General features: G+C 45.9%; 1 protein-coding gene across 1 annotated transcript in view; it reads right to left on the reverse strand.

The window, feature by feature from the left end:
* The window catches only part of DPP4 (dipeptidyl peptidase 4), a 78,187-nt gene extending 67,438 nt beyond the window's left edge, over window positions 1-10,749 (reverse strand). Inside the window, exons 1-2 of the mRNA XM_024203766.2 lie at window positions 10,390-10,749; window positions 9,661-9,745 (exon numbers count right to left, since the gene is read on the reverse strand). Of these exons, the coding sequence (XP_024059534.2) occupies window positions 9,661-9,745; window positions 10,390-10,395 (91 nt within the window). The 5' untranslated portion in view covers window positions 10,396-10,749. The remainder of the gene's footprint in view (window positions 1-9,660; window positions 9,746-10,389) is intronic.
* Between the last annotated feature and the right edge of the window lie 317 nt (window positions 10,750-11,066).

The following is an 11,066-nucleotide window of genomic DNA, read 5'->3' on the forward strand; positions in this document are numbered from 1 at the left end:
CTAAAAGCCAGAAAGCGCTGCTAACTGCCAGTAGGTGAGGGCTAGGGCCCAGCTAGGGTTGTGTGCCGGCGTTTGTAGTGAGTGAGTGTGGGTTGCAGGGTCCCTTTTCCTTGTTTCCCACCCGGAGCCTTAAGCTCCCTCCCCCACTCGGAGAGAGGGGGAGCCCCGGGAAACCGCCCGCCGACTCAGAGGCAGCAGAGTAACCGACACCGTTCTCATGAAGACGGGCCGGTGCTCTGTGCTGAAGGAAGGCGTGCGGGGACCACAGTGTCTTTCTTTCCTGACCCCTTCCTGAACCGACCCTGCGACCGAGTTCCTGTCCCCGATTATCCCACTTGGAGCCTTGGGCTCCCTCCCCCGCTCGGAGAGAGGGCGAGTCCCAGGAATCCGCCCACCATCCCAGAGATACAAGGGTAGCTGACGCTGTTTTCTTGAAGACGGGCTGGTGCTCTTTGTCGGAAGGAGGTGTGCGGGGACCTCACCTTTATGTCCAACCCTTCTGGTGTGAATGCTGGAATGATTGAGAGCTATGCCCTGAATGATGGTGACAGGGGGCGAAAGGGCACACGGTAAATGTGGTGTGTCTTGTTGTACGTTTTGTCCACTGTGCTAGCTTGTCTGTTAGGTGTTTTATATTTAGCCCTTTGTGGATGCCTCTGAGTTGGGTTGTGATTGTCTGCCAGGTATCCATAATGGGGGCAGGGGGAATCTATGTGGATTCCCATGCCAGAGAAGGGCACTCCTGACACATACATGTACTCAAATTATGGTCCCTAAACCTGTAAATTTTTAAACAGGTGGAACTGGTACACTAGGGATAATCCTAGCCTGCAGTTCCGTCCAGACAGAACTAGGCAGGGAGCTGCTGCCCAGCCCCCACTGGCCCCAAGGGCAAGAAATATCAAGTGCCTTAAGTATCAAAAGCCCTTACATGTACCCCTCAAACAGTGTCTCCCTGTACTGAAGAAATGTTCCCCTTGCGCCAATTCCCGGGCATTGGCGCTTCAGGTCAGGAGACCTTGGTGTCTGTGCATGCACCTTGGTCTCCCACAGAATTGTATAATTTAATTTAAAAAATTTCCGAAAATAAAAAAAGACCCTGTTAAATTCCAAGGAGAATTAAAAACTGTCATGCACTGATACCACCCTACCTGGGCAGACTTAAACCAACTCCTGGACGGATTCATGCCCAAGAAAACATTAAATCGCCTTTATCAGGCAGCCTGGTGGCCCATGGAGGACCCTGGCCATGACCAGGACACAATAAATAGGATTAGAAACAGGCTGTGGGAAGCAGTTCTTACAGTCTGCCCAAAGAAAGCAAACTGGGCCAAAATTAGCACCTGTAAACCAAGTAAAGGAAAGAATCTAAATGAAATTTTAGCAGCTAGCCAACACTATCACCGCCACATTGAAACTAAGTTAATGACCCTCCAGTTCCAGGACATGCAGGGAGAGGGAAAAGGCCAAACCAAGGTCACCGTCCACATCCCCGGGGACCCAGTGATGGCACGTGTCATTATTGCAAACAGATGGGCCATTGGACAAGGGAATGTCCCTACCGCCCTGGCCACTCCACAAGCGGTAGGGGTGGGCAACGTTCTTGTGCCCCACCCCGTCTCTTCACCTCTGACCGTTTCTGTCGGTCCTTTATCTAACTATCACGTTTTCCTCCTCAGTCCTTGTTCACTGGTTAACCTTTTGGGAAAAGACTTGCTGTGTAAATTAAATTGTATAATCTGCTGTACCCCAGATGGTGTGTATCTGGATGTGCCTGGTCCCACACACAATGAGGTCCTGGCAGTTTTAGGAGAAGACCGACCCCAGCCCTTCCTTGTTGCAATAGGAACTGCTGGTTAAGGTCTCTCCCTCCCTGTGGGCCTTGTGAGCTGATCATGCCAACCAGGTTGGGTGCATTGTGTCTGCCCAACCCGTTAAGATTCGCCTAAACCCAGCAAGACCCCTTCCCAAGGTGCAGCAGTATCCTCTATCAAAACAGGCCAAGGAAGAATCCAATCTGTTATTACCTCCTTAATTTAATAAGAAGTCATTATTCCTATGGTCAGTAAGTGTGACTCCCCCGTTTTATCATGCTGTTTATGCTGTTGTTCTTCTTTCCTTTCTCGTAGTCCCTAGCCCTGTTATTTTTTTTTTTTATATAATGCACCGGTGCTGAGGTGTTATTAGCGCCTCAAGAAAAGATTGTATTAAGTCCGGACATAAAGAATTAAGGTTATTATTAAATAAGATGCATCTAGATGTAATGTGTGTATGTAAATAGGTGTATATAAATAAATAAAAGGGGGGTTAGCCAAAAAGGCCCACCCTCCTTGCTAAGTTGGTAGTGAAACAATGCCTGTGCCCATGGAAAGAAATAATGCAGCAAAGAAAAAAGGATCGGGCCCAAATAAGCAGGCAACCGCAGTTTGAGGAAGTTGAAAAAAAGCAAGTGAGAAGTTAACTCTGTAGTTATTGGAGGGAATTAAGCAGTGAAACTATGTACAAATGTTAAAAGAAAATGTTATAAAAGAAAAATTCTTGGTTTCTTTGCAGCCATTCCTTTAGGAATGTCTGTAAATAATCCAGGCAAGAGGTTATATAAGTGAAATCATTTGACTATGAAAAAGTTGGTCAAATTTGCCAAAGAACACTCCTGGTGTGTACAATCTTTGTTTTATAAGTTTAAAATAAATTGCTGTTGTTTTGGGTTTATAAAACCAAAAAATACTTTTGCCAAACAAAAGAAACTAGTATTGTTTAATTTTGGTATTTAGCATTTAATCCTTAAGGTGACTTAACGCTTTACAAGATTTAAATTGTTTTAAATAAAGACCAAAGTTGTGGCTGCAGCAGGGTAGTCAAAGCCAGCAGAATGGAAGATTTTAAATCTGTGTTGGTAACAAATAGCAAATAAAAGCTGATATCAACTAAAAAGCTGCAAATTGTTCTTGAAGTGTTGCTGGGTACACCTTACACCCTGATCACCTTTGGCGCTCCCCAGACGGATGCGCCTCAGGTGCTCTGGCCCTATTTGCTCGCGTGCATCACCGGATGACACGTGTGAGCAAAGGGGGGGTTGACTGCTGCAATTAAATAAGACTTTTCCTCTGTGGCCCAGCACTATTGCCAACAACATAATGTTAGGCAGGCAGTACTTTCCCCTCTTTGGGGACCTTTTCTAAATATTCAGATTGATTTTATTCAAATGTTTAAATGTTATCATTGTAAGTATGTGTTAGTTTTAGTAATGTATTTTCTTGTAAAAAGGCAGATGCCAAAACTGTTGTAAAACTTTTGCTTAAGAATTCTGTATCATAATTTGGCATACCTGGACAGATTATAAAAGAGTTATGTGCAGCTTCACAGATCCAGTATGGCTAAATGCCCTTTGAAGGCCACTCCCAATCGAAAGACCGGACTCAGCCCTCATAAAATTTCTACCAGGGCACCCGATGCAACTACCAGCAGTGCCCTACTGGCCCTGGCTCAGATGAACATTCTTTTAATGGATGACACAATGCTTGATTATCGCCAGGCACTAATGAAATGTGTTAGGTCTTTTTATATATAGCAGCCCTGCCACTCGCTGAAACCAGGAGACTGGATCTACATAGAGGTCCATCAGTGAGGAACCACCCTGGCCCCGCGCTGGAAAGGCCCATATCAAGTCCTGTCAACTATCAACACTGTGAAGTGCCAAGAACTGACTGCCTGGACCCACGCTTCGCACTGCAAAAAGGCCCCTCCACCGTGAGATGATTCTCCGACTGATGATCAGCTGTTTCTCCTTCTGGTGCTGCTGTTTCTTCTGGACAGCAGGAGAAAAGGACAAGATAAAAAGCTGACAGACCCACTGTGCCTTTGGATCTTGCTAAGAAAACAACCTCTCCACCTGAGGACATAATAAAACCTCCAACCAAGCAAGGTGATTGTGCTAGTAACCTCTCCCTTGCTGCCTCACTGCCGGACAGCTAAGTGAACTAAGACTACGAAATCTCGAAGAATACCTTGTGGAAGCTAGCCAAAACTACCTGAAAATAAAACTTTTAATATTCCTTAGCCTCTCCTTTTTAACAAACTTAGGGTGGGGATGGGGAAGTAATATTTTTTTAAATCTTAGCCAATCAGTAGCCTCTGATTTAGCCTGTACCATATTGTAATATACCCCTATTTATATAATTGATATTAATGCCTTTCTGCCCTTTGTAAAGGTGTTTAACCAACGGATGTGGTATAATACTTCACAAAGAAGAGATGTGTTAGGACATCGGTGGACTGTAATTAATGCCACATTAGGGACCATTAAGTTCACACTGTTCTTATCCAGTTTTCAAATTACCTTTACATATCCAAATTGCTCTAAAGGAGCTGCCATTTGGCTAGCACAGCAAAAGACCTGGGGTTCTCCCAAAAAGAGAAGAGATTTAACTGGACACCTGTGGGATGGGGCCAATAGTGCAGCTGCAATTTGGAATATTCACAAAAGCCAACATCATAAGGAAAAATTAGGTCAATTAGAAAAAAACCACTGGTCTTATTATTGAAACACAGCTAACGCAGGTTCAGGCTGGGGTTGGTGAACTGTATGTTATTTCCACCCTTAGTTCTATAACCCAGGAGTTGCTGACGGAGATGGTCTTAAATATCACTGGTGCTGGGAAGGCATTGCAGTGGGACTTGGCATGCTCAGAAGTTCAGGATTTCCTGAATGACCAGCTAATGACCATTCGGAGTGATCTTGAGCACCAGGCCTGGCCCACTGCCCTTACAGACACTTCAGGAGTACCATCTGATCTATGGCCATGGAGGCATACTTGGAGGTTCTCCGGGTGAAGGTGTGGATATTCACAGTGCTCCTTCCAAGCATACGGACCGGTTAGAGGGATGTGGGCTCCCACATACTGAATCCTGCCGGGTCCATGGGGAGGATGCATCTGGGATTGGGTTATTCACTGAGACATTTGGGAAATCAAGCCACCTGGTATGCCTAGCCGATTCATAGTCAGTGCTCCTGAAATAACACCCACATTGGATTGGGATAGGAAACCAATGGACACTCTGGCCATTAGAACCCCAACAGCTCCAATGCATGTGTAAATTCAAGCCAGGGGAAGTTGTCACTGTCCATAACAATGTTTGTTGGGAAGGTAAGGGACTGGGAACCCTCCTGACAGGAGTCATGATCTTCCAGGTTAATAACAGCTGTGTATTTGTTAAGGCCCATATTGTACACGACACCCATTTTAACCTCACTACGACTGCAGGCAGCCATGTTATTTATTGGCCTGCGGATAAAAATTTGCAATCAACTCTCAGGTATAAAATGCCCTTTAACTGGACAACCCTGGTACCAGACTGTTTCCAAAATCAGCTTTCATTGTTACCCAAGGTCCAGAAAATTTCTGATTTATAGGGACAAATTCATATCCTTAAAAATGTATATCAGGTAGAAAAAGGTGCCTTTGAGACAGCCTACAGACTGTCTTCTTTGTGTACTAGCTGGGATTTGCTGTGTGTGGTAAACAAAATTATATGCGAACCCCATCGTTTTGTTACATTGAGTGGGCTAACAGTTGTGGGGATGTTGTTTGGTTTTGGACTGTGCCTTTGCTATTGCTGTTATGAGGAATATTGCTGTGCTTATAATTTTTTGCCAAGCCCAGTGTAAGGGAGCAAGTGGCATTGATGATTGTTAATGAAATCTATGATAACAGTTGGGATGAGAAAAAGGAAAGGGAAGAAATTAATGGACTCATGAATGTGGAAGTTTAGGCCAAAGACAGCGCCATAAAGGGGGCACCAAAGGGGGGGATTGTGGAGGAAAAAATGGTCAGGGCCTAAACTTATTTGAACAGTCTGTATAGTATGGCCTGAAGGTACAAAGCGGGGGGGAGAGAAGATAGAAAAAGAAGGGTAAAGAGAAATCATAAAAGCAGAACTAACTATCGAAACTATAAAAGCAGAACTAACTATAGAAATTATAAAAGTAGAATTAACCTTTGTAACAGACTATGATTAATAGATGCCAGGTGACAGAGTAAGAAACCACAAAGGGCAAATATAAGGAAAAACAGAAAAGGCTTGCTTTGCTTTATTCCTTATATGGATGTAAAACTTTAAGGAAGTATATGTAATTTTTGTGGTTTTATCCTATATAATCTCTCGCATTTTATCTGTCGGGGGGGTTCGGCCTTGGCTGACTCCCCCATGCATGCATGTTTGATTGATCAATAAAGGAGCCTCAGGCTGTCTGATCCAAATCAACCGTGTGGTCAATTTTCCACAACAGTAGCTATCCTACTGTGCAACTGGCCGCAGGATGCTTTGGGAAGGGTCTGCAATGCCTCATGGGGCAGGTACAGTGGCACATGATGCAGTTTTCTCAAGCCCATCATTCACTAGATTGCCAGCCACTTTTCAACTGAGGTGTAAGCGGGCAGAGGGGGGAAAGTGTGTGACAGGGAGTGTGGGGGAGGGAGAGACAGAGTGTGTGTTGGGGGAGTGTGTGTGTTGGGGGAGAGTGAGTGTGTTGGCATGCTGTCTAAGTTCAGACAGCAGCTGGAACCAACCAATCCTGAGGCAGGAGGAGGGGGACACCCCCACACACATCAGCCCCTGCCTCACAGAGAAGAGGAGCAGGGGGGCCTTACGGGGAAGAGGAAGAGCACAGGGTGGGGCCCCAGGGGAAAAAGGAGGAGCAGTGGGCCACAGTTCCAGCACTGGTGGCCATCCCACCGTCTACACAGGTTCCGGCACTCCTGCAGCCCCCAAATTGGCTGAGGCATTGTCCCCTTCCACACTAGACACTGATTTTGAGTCAGTGGTGAAGGGAACGCTACACTCCCCTATTCTTGCTCCACAGGTAAAATGGCTCCAGCCAAGGCTGACGGTATTGTGGTGCTCTGCATCTACTGTAACATGGGTCTGGCCTTCAAAAGCCATGATACAGCCATATTGTTATTGCAAATAGGCAGTGCTTAATTTGTAATGAAAGAGGTGCCAGGACTCAAGCAATTTTTTTACTTTCATAACTGACGTGGCAAGCCCAGAGGGGCCGGAACTTTGAACTTACTTACTTTGAACTGCTAAGCCTAGAGGTGCCAGACTCAAGCAATTTTTTTACTTTCATAACTAACGTGGCAAGCCCAGAGGAGCTGGAGCTTTGAACTTGCTTACTTATTTTGAACTGCCAAGCCTAGACAGGTCAGGGCTCAGGCCTGGCAAGCCCTGGCACAAATTAAGTTCTGCAGATAAGGATTATTTCACACACTACTAAACTATAGCCACTTCTCAGTTAAAAAGTGGCAGCAGTTTAACATCACATAGCAACTCTACACAACAATTTAGATTAGAAATAGGAGAATACTGTATCTTGTTGAATTTACGGGGAAATTTTAGGTACATAGAATTGAATTAGACAATTGGTATGTGGCCAGGACGATAGATTTCGCTCCTTATCTAAAATGGAAAAAAATCTACACTGTCTAAATAGGAAGGATTACACACAGAAGCTATTTTACAGACGTTTACTGAAGTCAACGGTGTTTTCAATTAAAAATTGGATTTGAGTGCATATAAACATTTGTACACATCTGATTACAATTTAAATAAGTGAAGACTAAATATTTTATTTTACTGCCTTATTTGAATGCACATTCTTGACACCATTTCTGAACCGATGAAAAGAACTGGCTGTGATAGAATGTTGTTGTTATTGATTAATCCCAGTTCTCATTGACAAGATTCCAGCATCCCTGTCAGTCTGAAAAAGAAAATACTTTGTCCCACTTTTTTACTAGCCTCTGCAAATACTGGACCCCTGAAGGAACTGCTGGCAAGCTGTCCCAGGTACTCTGACAACCTGCTGGCAAAATGCTCATGCACCTCAGGGACTATCCCAAACCAGGTTTGTCACATATTGTCACCTTCCTTTCCATCTCCCCACAATGCTTCCTACTGCTTACCTAAACATAAGTACCACATCAACCCATCTGCCAAAATCTTCCCATGTACACTTTCCTGCCAACCCACAAAATCATTTCCTGTGCTGCTTTCCCCTCCCCCCATAACTGCCTGATAGAGTTGCCCAATTTTCACTTTGAAAATCTGCTTATTTTGGATAGACAATCAGGCAGGAAAAAAACAGATAACCAACCACCAACAAAAAACAAGCATCTTACTGGAGAAAATCCTAGCAACAGAATACCTTCAAGAGTTGTACAATAAGACCCCTGATTTCTATTAATATCTAGTATTACTTTAAGAATGATTGATATAAATTGTAACACTATATATAAATTACACTATGTTAATCTCAATTTTTGCTCCAATTCACTGCTGTATCTTCAGTTTAAACTGTGGAAAACCCAAACCTTCTTAGTATATCTAAGTGCTGGACAGGCTAGTTACTTTAAGAATACACTACAACTATTTTCTGTCAAGCCAGTATATCTGTAACCCTTTCTTGACATTTACATTACAAAAGAGATTTGCACAATGTCTACTTTACAGTGGGAACATTCTATTTCTCTCTGGTTTGTTACAAGTCTGTAATGTTGAATTCTATGCTGTTATAACTAGTAGTCATGAGAAAGTAAAAAATAAAAAAAGAAATTGATGTGTAATTGCATCTTATCAACTGGCAGCTCTTCACCAACTAAACATTGATTTAATATTGTTTTAGATCAGGGGTCGGCAACCTCTGGCACACGGTGGGCCAGGCCAGTTTATTTACCTGCCGCATCCGCAGGTTCGGCCGATCGCGGCTCCCACTGGCTGCAGTTTGCCACTCTAGGCCAATGGGGGCTGCGGGAAGCTGCGGACAGCACATCCCTTGTCCCATGCCGCTTCCTGCAGCCCCCATTGAGCAGCGAACCGCAGCTAGTGGGAGCCGCGATCGGCCGAACCTGCAGACGCGGCAGGTAAACAAACTGGCCCGGCCCGCCAGGGTGATTACCCTGCCGGGCCGCGTGCCAGAGGTTGCCAATCCCTGTTTTAGATTAACACCCAGGACTAGCGTCACACTTGAAAACACAAATTGACCAGAGTCCAAAAGTCTGTCTTTGATATGCCTCTGTTCCTTGATCTCTGTGACAGTGCTATATATATGATATCATACATTTATCTAAAGTTGGTTTGGTTTCCGTAATGCTCTTTTAATGCGGATGTATTTTCTTATCTCCTTCAACCTGTCACACAAGATCAACAGACTCGAATTTTACTGTTGGGGCTACAATTTTCACTCTCTAGTGAGAGGAAAACAAGATGTTGCAAAGTGACACATTTTGATTGTACTTTTTGGTGTTTACTTGGGAATTGAGATGGCTGATTATTTTAATTTTCAGAGGAGCTTCTCACCCCTGGAATCCAGAGACAACTTCAAAAATGAGTTAACCTCCAGTTTCTGCCTGAATGCACATTAGTCTCACTGACTCCAGCTTAACAATTCAGCAAGACCTTTGCTGGGGACACTTTCCAGAACTCAGTGGGTAATATTACAGTCTACTTTCTAACTGTGGATTCATTATACCCTGCAGAAAATAAAGTCTAGCAGCTTTGGACAAATAACTCATTGGAATGCTTGAGTTTTCTTCAGAGATCAGCCTAGTTTTCTCACTCATATTATCAGGGTCTCTTCAAAGACGACTATTTTAAACTTACTTTTTGTCAGTAAAGCTACAGGAACAGCTATGGCAATAACAATCACTGCAATCGCAAGCAACCCCAACAGATACTTCACTACTGTCTGGAAAACATGAAAAGAGAATACAAAGTTAGACGTGCACGATGTGTGTTAATGTGCCAGCGTGTATAAGCCAAATGACTGTTTCAGGGCTGAGGCGGTGTGCGTACGGTACCAACGTGTATGGTTGTGCACTTCGAGTGGTTCCAGGGCACAGTGAGAATTTGGGCGTGTGTTCCCGTGCCGGCGCGTGCTGTGGGGGGAGTACCGCTGTATCTTTGTGGTTGAGCGCTACAAGCTTAGGATGACCAGATAGCAAGTGTGAAAAATCGGGACAGGAGGTGGGGGGTAATAGGTACCTATATAAGAAAAAGCCCCCAAAATCGGGACTGTCCCTATAAAATCGGGACATCTGTCACCCTAGCTACAAGCTCTTCCTAGCATAGCAAATACGCCTTCGCATCTCCCGTGTCTGGAACAGAAACGCGCAGCCCAAGCCCCGGGTGCATTTGCTCACGTGCAAAGAATGTTGCATTCCCATTAAGCGCTGCACAGTCCAGGCTGGAACTACCCTCCTGCCCCGAGCAGACAGTCATCAGAGGGAAGTCTTAGCACTAATACCATTACAGCTCTATCTTCAAAACCTGGCATATTTAGCTGGGGGGTGAAGCAGCCGCCCGCGTGCAGCGACACAGTTACTTACTGACCTTCATGATTGGGAGCTGCGGGAAGCGGACCCTCCCCGTGCGGGTGCGAGCGGCAGAAGGAGCGAAGCGTCTTCCTCTCTGGCACACACGGCGGACTCCCGGCTCCCCAGCACCCTAGTTAAACATTAGCGCGGCGCGAGGGCGGCGGGGGCTCAGTCCCGGGGCCGCCCCGCGCGGGACGGGACCCCTGGCTAGCTACTTGGGCAGCGAGAGGGGAGCCGCGGGGTGGGCGTGGCCGGGCTGGCAGGGCTGGGTGTGGCGGGGAGAAGCCGAGCAGCTGCCTTGGGCTGGGGCGCGGGTTCTAGCGCGGTGAAGAGGTGGGGGCGCTGGAGCGTAGGGACAACCCGGGGAGGTTCCCAGCGGTGCCAGAGGGCTGGAGACTCGGGAGGCTGGTGCCCGGTGGGTGGGTGGGAGTGCGCTGGAAGAGGCGGGGTTGCGATTGCTCCCAGTGGAGGTCAAAGGGGGCGGAGATGGTACGTAGGCTGCTAAAGTTTCCTTCACTTGTAGGGAACTGCTACTAACCAGACACGGGAAGAGACACAATTGCAGCAACTTTTTAGAGCGGAGTCCAGTCTCCGTGACCATTTGCGCGGGGGACCACCAGGTGCTGCTGCCGCTGGCCAGACAAAATGTGCCAGGGCATCCTTTCCACAGGATCGCGTGTTTTCTTTAGTCCG

This window comes from Terrapene carolina, unplaced genomic scaffold (genome assembly GCF_002925995.2).
Source record: "Terrapene carolina triunguis isolate 2854851 unplaced genomic scaffold, T_m_triunguis-2.0 Scaffold62, whole genome shotgun sequence".
In the NCBI taxonomy this organism is placed as follows: Eukaryota; Metazoa; Chordata; order Testudines; family Emydidae; genus Terrapene; species Terrapene triunguis.